This window comes from Salmo salar, chromosome 01 (genome assembly GCF_965601325.2).
Source record: "Salmo salar chromosome 01, fSalSal1, whole genome shotgun sequence".
Lineage (NCBI taxonomy): Eukaryota > Metazoa > Chordata > Actinopteri > Salmoniformes > Salmonidae > Salmo > Salmo salar.
The window spans coordinates 46,042,490-46,057,918 of NC_138291.1; the positions used below are offsets into that span (position 1 = coordinate 46,042,490).

The 15,429-nt window shown below is 41.6% G+C and overlaps 1 protein-coding gene across 2 annotated transcripts in view; it reads right to left on the reverse strand.

Annotated features, from left to right (window-relative positions):
• tdp1 (tyrosyl-DNA phosphodiesterase 1) overlaps positions 1-15,429 on the reverse strand; it is a 79,802-nt gene that overhangs the window by 22,252 nt on the left and 42,121 nt on the right. For both annotated transcript variants that reach the window (XM_014196409.3, XM_014196417.3), the window contains exons 14-15: positions 14,318-14,420; positions 2,502-2,607 (exon numbers count right to left, since the gene is read on the reverse strand). In XM_014196409.3, the coding sequence (XP_014051884.3) occupies positions 2,502-2,607; positions 14,318-14,420 (209 nt within the window). The remainder of the gene's footprint in view (positions 1-2,501; positions 2,608-14,317; positions 14,421-15,429) is intronic.

Here is a 15,429-nt window from a genome sequence, read left to right on the forward strand (position 1 = left end):
ACTCTTCCTAGAGCTGGCCACCTGGCCAAACTGAGCAATCGGGGGAGAAGGGCCTTGGTCAGGGAGGTGACCAAGAACCCGATGGTCACTCTGACAGAGCTCCAGAGTTCCTCTGTGGAGATGGGAGAACCTTCCAGAAGGACAACCATCTCCGCAACATTCCACCAATCAGGCCTTTATGGTAGAGTGGCCAGATGGAAGCCACTCCTCAGTAAAAGGCACATGACAGCCCACTTGGAGTTTGCCAAAAGGCACCTAAAGGACTCTCAGACCATGATAAACAAGATACTCTGGTCTGATGAAACCAAGACTGAACTCTTTGGCCTGAATAGCAAGCATCGCGTCTGGAGGAAACCTTGTACCATCCTTACGGTGAAGCACGGTAGTGGCAGCATCATGCAATGGGGATGTTTTTCAGCGGCAGGGACTGGGAGACTCGTCAGGATCGAGGCAAAGATGAACGGAGCAAAGCACAGAGAGATCCTTGATGAAAACCTGCTCCAGAACACTCAGGACCTCAGACTGGGGCAATGGTTCACCTTCCAACAGGACAAAGACCCTAAGCACACAGCCAAGACAACGCAGGACTGGCTTCGGAACAGGTCTCTGAATGTCCTTGAGTGGCTCAGCCAGAGCTCAGATTTGAACCCGATTAAACATATCTGGAGGGACCTGAAAATAGCTGTGCAGCGACGCTCTCCATCCAACCTGACAGAGCTTGAGAGGATCTGCAGAGAATAATGGGAGAAACTCCCCAAATACAGGTTTCCCAAGCTTGTAGCGTCGAAGACTCGAGGCTGTAATCGTTGCCAAAGGTGCTTCAACAAAGTACTGAGTAAAGGGTCTGAATACTTATATAAATGTGATCAGTTTTTTTTATTTATATATATATATATATTTGCAAAAAATTCTAAAAACCTGTTTTTCTTTGTCACTATGGGGTATTGTGTGTAGATTGAGGAAAAAAAATATTTCATCCATTTTAGTATAAGGCTGTAACCTAACAAAATGTGGAAAAAGTCAAGGGTTCTGAATGCTTTACAAATGCACTGTATATGGAAAAATCTGGAAAAATCGAAAGAACAGACTCCTCTCGGTATTATACGATAATCAATCAATTCTGCCCCACAAGGGAAAATCTGAATGAATTCACTGATATCACTGATTAACTTTATTGTATGTAGATTAAGTTTGTTATAGTTTCCATATTGTTGGAGAGTCAGGGGTTGTCCACTGTTATTAAAATAAAAATCGAATCGCTTCTGTCAAAAGATTTTTTTTTACCACTTCAGAATTCTGTATTTTTTGCTATTGGACAAGAAAATAATCAGTCCCACTTATCAGTACTCCTTCACTGCCGACTTCACCACATTGGATTTCTGGCTGAGAGTCACAAAGGAGACTATTTCTCAACACATTATTCCAGTGACATTATTCAATCTCTTCATTCAAAGACTCAATCATGGACACTTACTGACAGTTGTGACTGCTTTGCGTGATGTATTGTTGTCTCTACCTTATTGCCCTTTGTGCTGTTGTCTGTGCCCAACAACGTTTGTACCCTGTTTTGTGCTGCTACCATGTTGTGCTGCTGCCATGCTATGTTGTCATCTTAGGTCTCTCTTTATGTAGTGTTGTCTCTTGTTGTGATGTGTGTTTTGTCCTATATTTTTATTTAATTTGTTTTTAATCCCAGCCCCCATCCCCGCAGGAGGCCTTTTGGTAGGCCGTCATTGTAAATAAGAATTTGTTCTTAACTGACTTGCCTAGTTAAATAAAGCTTACATAATAAAAAAATATGGGCAGAAGTCTCAACACTTACCTTCTACAGGCTTCTCTGCTCTTAGCATTTCATGCGCTGCTCCCACTGTAAATGTTAGCCAATCAATATTTGGCTAGGGACAGTTTGAGGCAGCAGATCTGATCTAACCCCAGGAAATTATTATCAAATGATTCAGAGTAGAGGATTCGCACACCTCCACTTTCGCTGATAAAAAGTCCTCGTAGAGAAAAGTACATTAAGAGATTGGCCCACACACAGATATTGACACACAGTCACGCGCATTAAGGTTGAGCAGTATCCATATGGTCATACCATCATACCGTTTCTGTACCATAATGGGGTATACGGTATCACTGGCAGTGCACCATTTATTTCCATTTAATAAATAAATAAATAAAATATATATATATATATATATATATATATATATATATATATATATATATATATATATATATATATATGCTAACAAAGTACTAGCAAATTCCCATAGCAGTCGCTAGCTCAATGCTAACAAGAGTATGTGAACGTAAACAAATTGCAAGGACAGACTCCCCAGCTCATAAAGTTTTACAAATATCTCAAAAGGTTTTGCTGCGGTATTGAAAATCATACCGTGGGTATTTAAAAATACCTTGGTATACTGTCGATCAGCCAAGCCTAACAGTCACACACACACAGATCAGTGTGTTGTAGAGGAAAAAGGAAGTATAAGTACCTTTACTCGAGTAGCGTTTGGGTGGCAGGTCGAAGGGCACAGGAAATGAGGTAGAGGACGTGGTGGCAGGAAACACATCCATCTGGACGGGAAAGGTACTCATGCTCTGAGAGGAGAAAAATACAGACCCCAAATCATTATTTAGTACTTAACAAGATTAACCTTTACTTCAACACATAGGTAGGAAAGGACAAAAAAAGGAAATGAAAAGCTAGTTAGATGCAACCCTATTCTGACCAATCCATCATCATCATCAAGCACAGTTAAATATCATTGGAATGAGCACCCCTCTCTCTCCTGTCACATAGGGAAACTTGTTGACCTAGCCTTTCTATCTCCTTTGCTTCATAGCCACTGATTTGTACAATTTTGCTGGCCCATGACCCATATCAAGCTAGCACAGATTAAATATCATGAAGGAAAGGAGACAAGGGAACATAATGAACACTAATAGAATGTAGCCTAACTTTCTGTCAGTGTCTAAACGTGGTCCAGTAGAGACAAAAATAAGACCCTGGCGTGAATTACCCGCGAAGACATTTATCTGTACGCTAAACACTGCTCCCTCCAGCTGCTACGGCAACGTGATTTCGCAGATGAGGCAGCACCTCATTGGCTCATAAGTACAGTGAAGCTGAGAAATGCTCATGGAGTCTCCTCGGACAGGGCAGAGATGGGGAGAATTACCCTTGAAGTTATTTGGGACGCAGTATGGATGCTACAGACAGCAGGGGTGGATGGGAGCATACATGTCCACTGCAGATGAGAATTAAATAAGGTAAAGCTGTCACTTATGGCAAAACAATTGGTTTCTGTCAAATGAGAGAACGTGAAGTGGATGTAATTAGTCAAACTGATTGATTGATCACACTTTTAAAATTGTGTTCATCACTCTATAAAGAAAAGATTTAGGTCCAAAGAGTCCATATTAGGCCTCCCGAGTGACACAGTGGTCTAAGGCTAGCACAATTTTGCTAGCAGTGCCATTAGAGATTCTGGGTACGAGTCCAGGCTCTGTCGCAGCCTGCCGCAACCGGGAGACCCATGGGGCGGTGCACAATTGGCCCAGCATCGTCTAGGTTAGGGGGAGGTTTTGGCCGGTAGGGATGTCCTTGTCCCATCTCGCACTAGCGACTCCTGTGGTGGGCCGGGCGCAGTGCACGCTGACACGGTCGCCCTGTGCACAGTGTTTCCTCTGACACAATGGTGCGGCTGGCTTCCGGGTTAAGTGGGCATTGTGTCAAGAAGCAGTGCGGCTTGGTTGGGTTGTGTTTCGGAGGATGCATGGCTCTCGACTTTCGCCTCTCCCGAGTCCGTACAGGAGTTGCAGCGTTGAGACAAGATTGTAACTACCAATTGGACACCATGAAATGGGATTAAAAAAAGGGGTTAAAAAAATTCTATAAAAATTCCATATTTTGAAAGAGGAAGTAAAGCACTTCAGCATTAGTTTTCGTTTCAGTCTCCACTAACCCAAGCTAATTGTATGGATTTTTTTCCTATCAATAATGTAAAATTAACAGCTGTACAGAAAGACTCATGTGAAGGCCAAATTACAGAGTAGACAACTCTGTTGTTTGTGTCGCGCTGCTTTGCTTTATCTTGGCCAGGTCGCAGTTGTAAATGAGAACTTGTTCTCAACTGGCCTACCTGGTTAAATAAAGGTGAAATAAAAAAAATGTTAACGTCCTGGAAAACTCCAGGGCTGGATGGTATACCAACCTTTTTTTGATATACTCAGAGTACCGTTATTAGCATGTTTAAACCACTCCTACATAAATGGTAGATTATCGGACACTCAACAAGGTCTGATTTCATTATTAGTGAAACAGGTTCCAAGTGGTAAATATAAAGATCCAGTCCATTTAAAAAATATTGGAGGCTCTTTTGTGATGCAAAAATTATAGCAAAAAAAAATAATAATAATAATATTGTCGGATAATATTCATCCTAATCAGACAGGTTTTTTTTACATGGATGATATATTCAAGATAATATGTACTGGAAACAATAGAACACTATGAAAAATCTGGGAAACCAGGCCTGGTATTCATAGCTGACTTTGAAAAGGCCTTTGATAAAGTATGACTGGAGTTTATACACTGCTCAAAAAAATAAAGGTTACACTTAAACAACACAATGTAACTCCAAGTCAATCACACTTCTGTGAAATCAAACTGTCCACTTAGGAAGCAACACGGATTGACAATAAATTTCACATGCTGTTGTGCAAATGGAATAGACAACAGGTGGAAATTATAGGCAATTAGCAAGACACCCCCAATAAAGGAGTGGTTCTGCAGGTGGTGACCACAGACCACTTCTCAGTTCCTATGCTTCCTGGCTGATGTTTTGGTCACTTTTGAATGCTGGCGGTGCTTTCACTCTAGTGGTAGCATGAGACGGAGTCTACAACCCACACAAGTGGCTCAGGTAGTGCAGCTCATCCAGGTTGGCAAATCAATGCGAGCTGTGGCAAGAAGGTTTGCTGTGTCTGTCAGCGCAGTGTCCAGAGCATGGAGGCGCTACCAGGAGACAGGCCAGTACATCAGGAGACGTGGAGGAGGCCGTAGGAGGGCAACAACCCAGCAGCAGGACCGCTACCTCCGCCTTTGTGCAAGGAGGAGCAGGAGGAGCACTGCCAGAGCCCTACAAATGACCTCCAGCAGGCCACAAATGTGCATGTGTCTGCTCAAACGGTTAGAAACAGACTCCATGAGGGTGGTATGAGGGCCCGACGTCGACAGGTGGGGGTTGTGCTTACAGCCCAACACCGTGCAGGACGTTTGGCATTTGCCAGAGAACACCAAGATTGGCAAATTCGCCACTGGCGCCCTGTGCTCTTCACAGATGAAGCAGGTTCACACTGAGCGTCTGACGTGACAGAGTCTGGAGACGCCGTGGAGAACGTTCTGCTGCCTGCAACATCCTCCAGCATGACCGGTTTGGCGGTGGGTCAGTCATGGTGTGGGGTGGCATTTCTTTGGGGGGCCACACAGCCTTCCATGTAGCCTGACTGCCATTAGGTACCGAGATGAGATCCTCAGACCCCTTGTGAGACCATATGCTGGTGCGGTTGGCCCTGGGTTCCTCCTAATGCAAGACAATGCTAGACCTCATGTGGCTGGAGTGTGTCAGCAGTTCCTGCAAGAGGAAGGCATTGATGCTATGGACTTGCCCGCCCGTTCCCCAGACCTGAATCCAATTGAGCACATCTGGGACATCATGTCTCACTCCATCCACCAACGCCACGTTGCACCACACTGTCCAGGAGTTGGTGGATGCTTTAGTCCAGGTCTGGGAGGAGATCCTTCAGGAGACCATCCGCCACCTCATCAGGAGCATGCCCAGGCGTTGTAGGGAGGTCATACAGGCACGTGGAGGCCACACACACTACTGAGCCTCATTTTGACTTGTTTTAAGGACATTACATCAAAGTTGGATCAGCCTGTAGTGTGGTTTTCCACTTTAATTTTGAGTGTGACTCCAAATCCCGACCTCCATGGGTTGATAAATTGGATTTCCATTTATTATTTTTGTGTGATTTTGTTGTCAGCACATTCAACTACGTAAAGAAAAAAGTATTTAATAAGATTATTTCATTCATTCAGATCTAGGATGTGTTATTTTACTGTTCCCTTTATTTTTTTGAGCAGTGTATATAAAAGCCTGGAATATTTCAAATTTGGAGAATCTCTTATAAAATGGGTTAAATACATGTACAGTGGGGGAAAAAAGTATTTGATCCCCTGCTGATTTTGTACGTTTGCCCACTGACAAAGAAAGGATCAGTCTATAATTTTAATGGTAGGTTTATTTGAACAGTGAGAGACAGAATAACAACAAAAATATCCAGAAAAACACATGTCAAAAATGTTATTCATTGATTTGCATTTTAATGAGGGAAATAAGTATTTGACCCCCTCTCAATCAGAAAGATTTCTGGATCCCAGGTGTCTTTTATACAGGTAACGAGCTGAGATTAGGAGCACACTCTTAAAGGGAGTGCTCCTAACCGCAGCTTGTTACCTGTAAAAAAGACACCTGTCCACAGAAGCAATCAATCAATCAGATTCCAAACTCTCCACCATGGCCAAGACCAAAGAGCTCTCCAAGGATGTCAGGGACAAGATTGTAGACCTACACAAGGCTGCAATGGGCTACAAGACCATCGCCAAGCAGCTTGGTGAGAAGGTGACAACATTTGGTGTGATTATTCGCAAATGGAAGAAACACAAAGAAATGTCAATCTCCCTCGGCCTGGGGCGCCATGCAAGATCTCACCTCGTGGAGTTGCAATGATCATGAGAACGGTGAGGAATCAGCCCAGAACTACTCGGGAGGATCTTGTCAATGATCTCAAGGCAGCTGGGACCATAGTCACCAAGAAAACAATTGGTAACACACTACGCCGTGAAGGACTGAAATCCTGCAGCGCCCGCAAGGTCCCCCTGCTCAAGAATACATATACATGCCCGCCTGAAGTTTGCCAATGAACATCTGAATGATTCAGAGGACAACTGGTGAAAGTGTTGTGGTCAGATGAGACCAAAATGGAGCTCTTTGACATCAACTCAACTCGCAGTGTTTGGAGGAGGAGGAATGCTGCCTATGACCCCAAGAACACCATCTCCACCGTCAAACATGGAGGTGGAAACATTAGGCTTTGGGGGTGTTTTTCTGCTAAGGGGACAGGACAACTTCACCGCATCAAAGGAACGATGGACGGGGCCATGTACCGTCAAATCTTGGGTGAGAACCTCCTTCCCTCAGCCAGGGAATTGAAAATGGGTCGTGAATGGGTATTCCAGCATGACAATGACCCAAAACACACAGCCAAGGCAACAAAGGAGTGGCTCAAGAAGAAGCACATTAAGGTCCTGGAGTGGCCTAGCCAGTCTCCAGACCTTAATCCCATAGAAAATCTGTGGAGGGAGCTGAAGGTTCGAGTTGCCAAACGTCAGCCTCGAAACCTTAATGACTTGGAGAAGATCTGCAAAGAGGAGTGGGACAAAATCCCTCCTGAGATGTGTGCAAACCTGGTGGCCAACGACAAGAAACGTCTGACCTCTGTGATTGCCAACAAGGATTTTGCCACCAAGTACTAAGTCATGTTTTGCAGAGGGGTCAAATACTTATTTCCCTCATTAAAATGCAATCATTTCATAACATTTTTGACATGCGTTTTTCTGGATTTTTTTGGTGTTATTCTGTCTCTCACTGTTCAAATAAACCTACCATTACAATTATAGACTGATAATTTCTTTGTAAGTGGGCAAACGTACAAAATCAGCAGGGGATCAAATACTTTTTTCCCCCACTGTATACCTCACCCTAGGTGTAAAATAGTCAATAATGGCTACTTCTCAGAGAGTTGTAAACTGTCAAGAGGAGTAAAACAAGGTTGTCCACTATTGGCATATCTATTTATTATTGCCATAGAAATGTTAGCTATTAAAATCAGATCAAACAATAATATTAAGGGATTCAAAATCCAGGGCTTAAAAACAAAGGTGTCATTGTACGCTGATGATTGTTTTCTTTAAAATCCACAATTTCGATCCCCCCACAGCCTTATTAAGGATCTAGATACTTTTTCTAACCTCTCTGGATTAAAACCAAATTATGAGAAGTGTACTTACTATATTACGTATTGGATCACAAAAAATACACATTTTACATTACCGTGTAGTTTACCAATAAAATGGTCTGACGGGGATGTGGACATACTCGGTATACATATCCCGAAAGAAAGAAATGATCCTGTCATGACGTTGCCCTCTTTGGACACTGCGAGCACCATCCCCCGACCTCTATACTTCTGACACCAGGCTCTGTAATAGCGGTCGTAAATTCCTACGAGGAGACCCTCTCCTCATGGCCCCAGTATAGAGAGAACAAAGGAGTTCTTCCACCTCACAGAACTGGAGAACCGAACGATATTCACGTTCTGGAGAAGGTATAAAAGATCGGTGAAGAGTCCAGCTACGAACTGGTCCGTTTGGTAGAATTTTGTGAAACTCATGAGAGACAATACCGCCACATTACCATAATCATGTTTATACAATAGCCTCAGCTATGAGACTTACATCTAAATGGTTGTATAAAATGAATGAATAAGGATGGAACTGTTTGTGAAATTGTGTAATGCGATTTTGGACTGTTTAATGAAGGAAACTCCAATTCCCTTTGGAGTCTTAACTAAGTCCTTGGCACGCCCCCAGGGACACAGACAGGACCTAGCGTCATGAGACAGCCTTTTTCTGCTCTTCCGAATAAAACCCCCACCTTGGTTTTCTATCACCAGACCGAGCTTACCTCAATTACGAGATGGCTAAAGGTTGGAGACCATGCATTTCTCTTGATTAACTTTTAACCATACCACGTGGTTAAACACTTAGACTATCGATACCGACAGAATAAGAACAAGTCTTTGATATTAATTACTAGTCTGCAGCTAGGAATTCGGTATCATTGAACGCGAAGACCGACAACCGCCATTCTATAACGACATGAATGAATGTTACTCTGAACTATCCATTCTAACCACGACAGAGAGAGAGAGAGAGAGAGAGAGAGAGAGGGCGGACAGACTCTCCAACAGAAACAAACTTTCAACAGAGATCCCGACGACACACTGAGCGTAAATATATATATTGATTGCAATTGTTCCCGAATGAGTGAGCACTCATTTGCACAGGATTAGCATTTCAATTGTTATAATTATCAACTCTGTAGTGCCTTCTCAGCTGACCCACACTCCCCTTTTGTCTAACAAGCCGCCATGCCGGTTTAGCCCACTAGGGCACATTCCTCTATCATTTCTTTGTAACGACATCTACTGTTTGTTACGCATTTCTGTGAATTACTTAGTTAGTAAATAAATGATTTTAAGACAATTGATGTATGGATGACTCATAGTGAAGACTGGGTTCGTGCAGATAACCAACAATTTACGACGTTTGGAATGAGACTTACATGAGGTAAAGATTACGTCATTAATCAGAAGACAAATTGATCAGATATTAAAATATCTGAAAGTTATATTAGGAAAATTATAACTTTGTAATCTGAATATTTTCCTTGGTGCCCCGACTTCCTAGTTAATCAGTTTAATCGCGTAATAATAATAATAATTACAGAGTTATTTGATAAATAGTTCTTCAGTTTTAATGATGCCAAAGAAACGACACTCCTATACATTTTTATAGAAAGTTGGCAAAAGTATATAAGATGCTGCTACCATGAAAAGGAAAATACCTGTCTATTTGTGGAAAAATCACCCTGATTAACTCTTCAGTCATATGACAGTTTACCTATTTGCTTATAGCGAGCTGTTTTAAAAAAATTATATAAGCAAAAAATATTTTTGATTTGGAACGGCAAGCCAGACAAAATGAAAAGGGCCTATTTATATAATGAATATGACAGAGGGCAGAAATTAATAAATACTAAAGCATTAGACCTCTCACTGAAGGCGACAGTCATACAAAAGTTATACATAAATCCGAACTGGTTCTCTAGCAAATTAGTAAGAATGTCTCACCCCATGTTCAAGAATGGCCTTTTTCCCTTTATTCAGATTACAACCGCGTTATTTGAAAACAAAATCTCCCCAAAATATATATATTTTTAAACAAGCCATAGAAAGTTGGTTGCAATTTCAGTTTAATCCACCTGAAAAGACAGAACAAATAATACAACAAATAGTGGTTAAACTCAAATATACTAATTGATAAAAAATATATATTTTTCGATAACATAAAAAAAAAAAAAAAAGGTATAATATTTGTAAATGATATAAGTAGGACTGGTGGAGTCATGTAGGGGCGGCAGGTAGCCTAGTGGTTAGAGCATTGGACTAGTAACCGAAAGGTCGCAGATCGAATCCCCAAGCTGACAAGGTAAAAATCTGTTGTTCTGCCCTTGAACAAGGCAGTTAACTGACTTGCCTAGTTAAATAAAATGTCACACATGCAGCTAACACAAATATATGGAAATGTCTGCTCTACCCCAAATTACAACCAACAAACTTACCGCACAAATGGTAAAGGCAAGTGGAAGGGGGAACAAGTAAGGAACTTGTCTGTCGGGCTTGCATTAAAGACCAAAATTTGTTAAAGAAAATTGTGATAAATAAAAATGTATACCAGTTTCATTTAAGGACCAAAAAATTGACAGCTGTGCCATATAGATTGCAAAATAGTTTGGAAGATATTTGCGATGTACCGATTCCATGGCACAACGTTTATGAATTGAAATTCAAAACAAAGCCGGATTCAATTTAAATTAAACAAAATTCTTGCAACCAATAGAATATTAGAATATTGTATCCCCATATATATATAGGGGATACAACCTTCCCATCTCTGAAGATTTTGCTGTGAAGAGGCAGAGTCATTAGATCATCTGTTTTGGTACTGTCCATATGTAGCTTGTTTTTGGTCACATAGTCCAGGAATGGCTGAAGAATTGCAACATTTACCTGGAGCTAACTCTGCAGATAGCAATACTGGGTTTCTGAAAAGTCAGTCAATCGATCAATAATATAATGTATGCAAAAATGTCTCTTTAATTTACAATCTGTAGAAACTATGAGAATAGAAAGGTTCAGAACATTTGTGAAGCATCACAGCACAGTTGAAAAATATATGGCAAATATAAATCCAATATGGATGGTGTTAACGTCTTAAGAATTAGCCCCTTTAAAAAAAAAAAGTTCCCCTAAAATGTCATACCCAAATCTAACTGCCTGTAGCTCAGGTCCTGAAGCAAGAATATGCATATTCTTGGTACCACTTGAAAGGAAACACATTGAAGTTTGTGGAAATGTTAAAGGAATATAGGAGAATATAACACATTAGATCTGGTAAAAGATAGTACAAAGAAAAACAAATACATTTTATTTTGTACCATCATCTGTGAAATGCAAGGGAAAGGCCATAATGTATTATTCCAGCCCAAGTGCAATTTAGATTTTGGCCACTAGATGGCAGCAGTGTATGTGCAAAGTTTGACTGATCCAATGAACCATTGCATGCAAATGTGCCTAATTTGTTTATTAATAACTTTTCATGTTCAAAACTGTGCACTCTCCTCAAACAATAGCATGGTATTATTTCACTGTAATATCTACTGTAAATTGGACAGTGCAGTTAGATTAACAAGAATTTAAGCTTTCTGTCAATATCATATGTGTCTATGTCCTTTCTTGTTACTTACAACCTTATGCTAATGCATTAGCCTACATTAGCTCAACCGTCCAGTGGAAGGGACACCAATCCCCGAAGAAGTAGATGGGAGTGGTTGAAAGGAGCTGAATGGTGGGACTACTAACAACAAGATAACCAACATAAAATATACTGTGTCTGAACGTGCCTTAGGCATGCTGCAAGGAGGCATGAGGACTGCAGATGTGGCCAGAGCAATAAATTGCAATGTCCGTACTGTGAGACGCCTAAGACAGCGCTACAGGGAGACAGGATGGACAGCTGATCGTCCTCGCAGTGGCAGACCACGTGTAACAACACCTGCACAGGATCGTTACATACGAACATCACACCTGCGGGACAGGTACAGGATGAAAACTGCCCGAGTTACACCAGGAACGCACAATCCCTCCATCAGTCCTCAGACTGTCCGCAATAGGCTGAGTGAGGCTGGACTGAGGACTTGTAGGCCTGTAAGGCAGGTCCTCACCAGACATCACTGGCAACAACGTCCGTCATGGTCTGGGGCAGTGTGTCACAGCATCATCGGACTGAGCGTGTCGTCATTGCAGGCAATCTCAATGCTGTGCGTTACAGGGAAGACATCCTCATCCCTCATGTGGTACCCTTCCTGCAGGCTCATCCTGACATGACCCTCCAGCATGACAATGCCACCAGCCATACTGCTCGTTCTGTGCGTGATTTACTGCAAGACAGGAATGTCAGTGGTCTGCCATGGCCAGCGAAGAGCCCGGATCTCAATCCCATTGAGCACATCTGGGACCTGTTGGATCGGAGGGTGAAGGCTAGGGCCATTCCCCCCAGAAATGTCCGGGAACTTGGTGGAAGAGTGGGGTAACATCTCACAGCAAGAACTGGCAAATCTGGTGCAGTCGATGAGGAGATGCACTGCAGTACTTAATGCAGCTGGTGGCCACACCAGATACTGACTGTTACTTTTGATTTTGACCCCCCCCCCCGCCCTTTGTTCAGGGACACATTATTCCATTTCTGTTAGTCACATGTCTGTGGAACTTGTTCAGTTTACATCTCAGTTGTTGAATCTTATGTTCATACAAATATTTACAGATGTTAAGTTTGCTGAAAATAAACACAGTTGACAGTGAGAGGACATTTCTTTTTTGCTGAGTTTATATACACACACTACCATTCAAAGGTTTGGGGTCACTTAGGAATGTCCTGGTTTTTTAAAGAAAAGCTAATTTTTTGTCCATTAAAATAAAATAGATCAGAAATACAGTGTAGACATTGTTCATGTTGTAAATGACTATTGTAGCTGGAAACCGCTGATTTTTAATGGAATATCTAGAGACGTACAGAGGCCCATTATCAGCAACCATCACTCCTGTGTTCCAATGGCACGTTGTGTTAGCTAATCCAAGTTTATCATTTTAAAAGGCTAATTGATCATTAGAAAACCCTTTTGCAATTATGTTAGCACAGCTGAAAACTGTTGTGCTGATTAAAGAAGCAATAAAACTGTCCTTCTTTAGACTAGTCGAGTATCTGGAGCATCAGCATTTGTGGGTTCGATTACAGGCTCAAAATGGCCAGAAACCAAGACATTTCTGAGAATTGAAGGCTATTCCATGTGAGAAATTGCCAAGAAACTGAAGATCTCATACAACGCTGTGTACTACTCCCTTCACAGAGCAGCGCAAACTGCAGACAATAACATTGATGGAAGCTACAATCTAGCTGCAATATTAAAGCTGATCTACCCCATAAAAAAAGAAAAGAGCTCTCTCCATTCTGTCCGTCTGTCCATCCATGAAGACAAACAGGCAGACAGACTGACACTGTCAGACACCCTCAAACCCACAAGTTGTGCTGTACTGATGCTACATCAAATCAAGAACAGGGACAGTCGGCTTTTGTCCCAGAGAACAGAACGACCTCACCGGGAGAAAGAGAAACAGATTACAGTCACAAAGACCAACGGAGAAAAAATAAAGAGAACACAGCTCCAAGTAAAGGATGTCTGCTATTCACAACACACAAGGTCATGGTTACACTAACCTGCCTGGCGTCTTATTAAATGGACCTCGTTCTTTTAAACAGAAAAATACACAAAGACTTGTCTTTTCAAGCAAGAAGTCTTTGTGCGACTGTCCCTACTCGAGGCACATCTGAGGTCTGAAGTGTTACTCTCAATGGCGTCCCTGAATGTCAGAAAGTTGTGATGACTAGCTATATTCTTTCATAAATGCTTTCATTTCTTTCTAGGGGAAAACCAGGAAGTCTTCTTTAATAGTGGGGGCTAGACGCTTTGTTCTGGTCAGGTCAATGTTGAAGCTCTGGCCCTCTAACCAAGTGTCACCACCACAACCATCATGTTGCTTAGCAACTGTTGAGGTAATTCTAAGGAAAGGGACAAATTACACTGTATGTGTGTGTGTGTTGAAAGCCCTCTCTCTCTGTCTACATATGGAGGATAGTGGAGAGACATTCATTATTACATGTACATAAAAGGAGTACGTTTACTGAGCCCTAGTGTCTAGTATTCTAATTTATGATCCATGCGCATGACTCGAAAGCACACCTCCCTTGGACATCAATGTGTGTGTGCGAGTGCGTGTCACTTACGAAGGCAGAGGGCACATAGAGGACTCCCAGTTCGTATGACCGGACCATCACCTGCGTGTTGTTCTTCTCCAGAGCCCCCCACGCTGCTTTGGACAAGTTAGCACTGGGGACAAGAGAACACACACACACACAATACAGGACACGCGTACATAATATTGAAAGTAGATTGGAAAATATGACAACGACTACTACATACATGCATTTTCCCCCCACATCACACAAAATGATTAGTTGACGTCGTCCCGGCATATTGAAAGGTTAGCATGTCTCATCTTCACATACAACACATTGGCTAATTGACACCAGAAGTAAAATGTCCCCTTAATGGGAAACCCTGTTGCGATTACGTCACCAAAGCAAAGTCTTGACCCAAATCTACCGTAGAACTGTACTCAACTCAGATGAATAGTATTTTTGTCAGAAATGACAAAGTTCATCTGGTCACACTTTCTGCGGTTAAGAAGATACAGTATCACTGTTGTTCTAGGGACTTTGAATAATACATGATAATATGTTATTAAATTGCAACACCCACATCAGATCATAAAGAAAAGAGCCTCCATAGGCTTTATTGACAGCGGTGTACAGTGCATTCAGAAAGTATTCAGACCCCTTGACTTTTTCCGCATTTTGTTACATTATACATTTATTCTAAAATGGATGAAATAAAATAATTCCTCAATCTACACACAATACCCCATAATGACAAAGTGAAAACAGGTTTAGACATTTTTACAAAAGTATATAAAAAAATAAAATCTAAATTACCTTATTTACATAAGTATTCAGACCCTTTGCTATGAGACTCGAAATTGAGCTCAAATGTATCCCTTTTCCATTGATCATCCTAGAGATGTTTCTATAACTTGGAGTCCACCTGTTATAAATTCAATTGATTGAACATGATTTGGAAAGGCACACACCTGTCTATTGTGATGGAAAATGTTATGTTTGTGTAAATCAATTTAAATGAATCGCTATAAAAAATGATTAATAAAACTGAACAATAAAAAGTTACCCATCGAAGGTGAGAAGGCTATTCACTAATCGTATGGTGAGAAGACTAGGTGTCTATGCCGCTTAACAGGACACTATCATCTGATTCTGTCTGA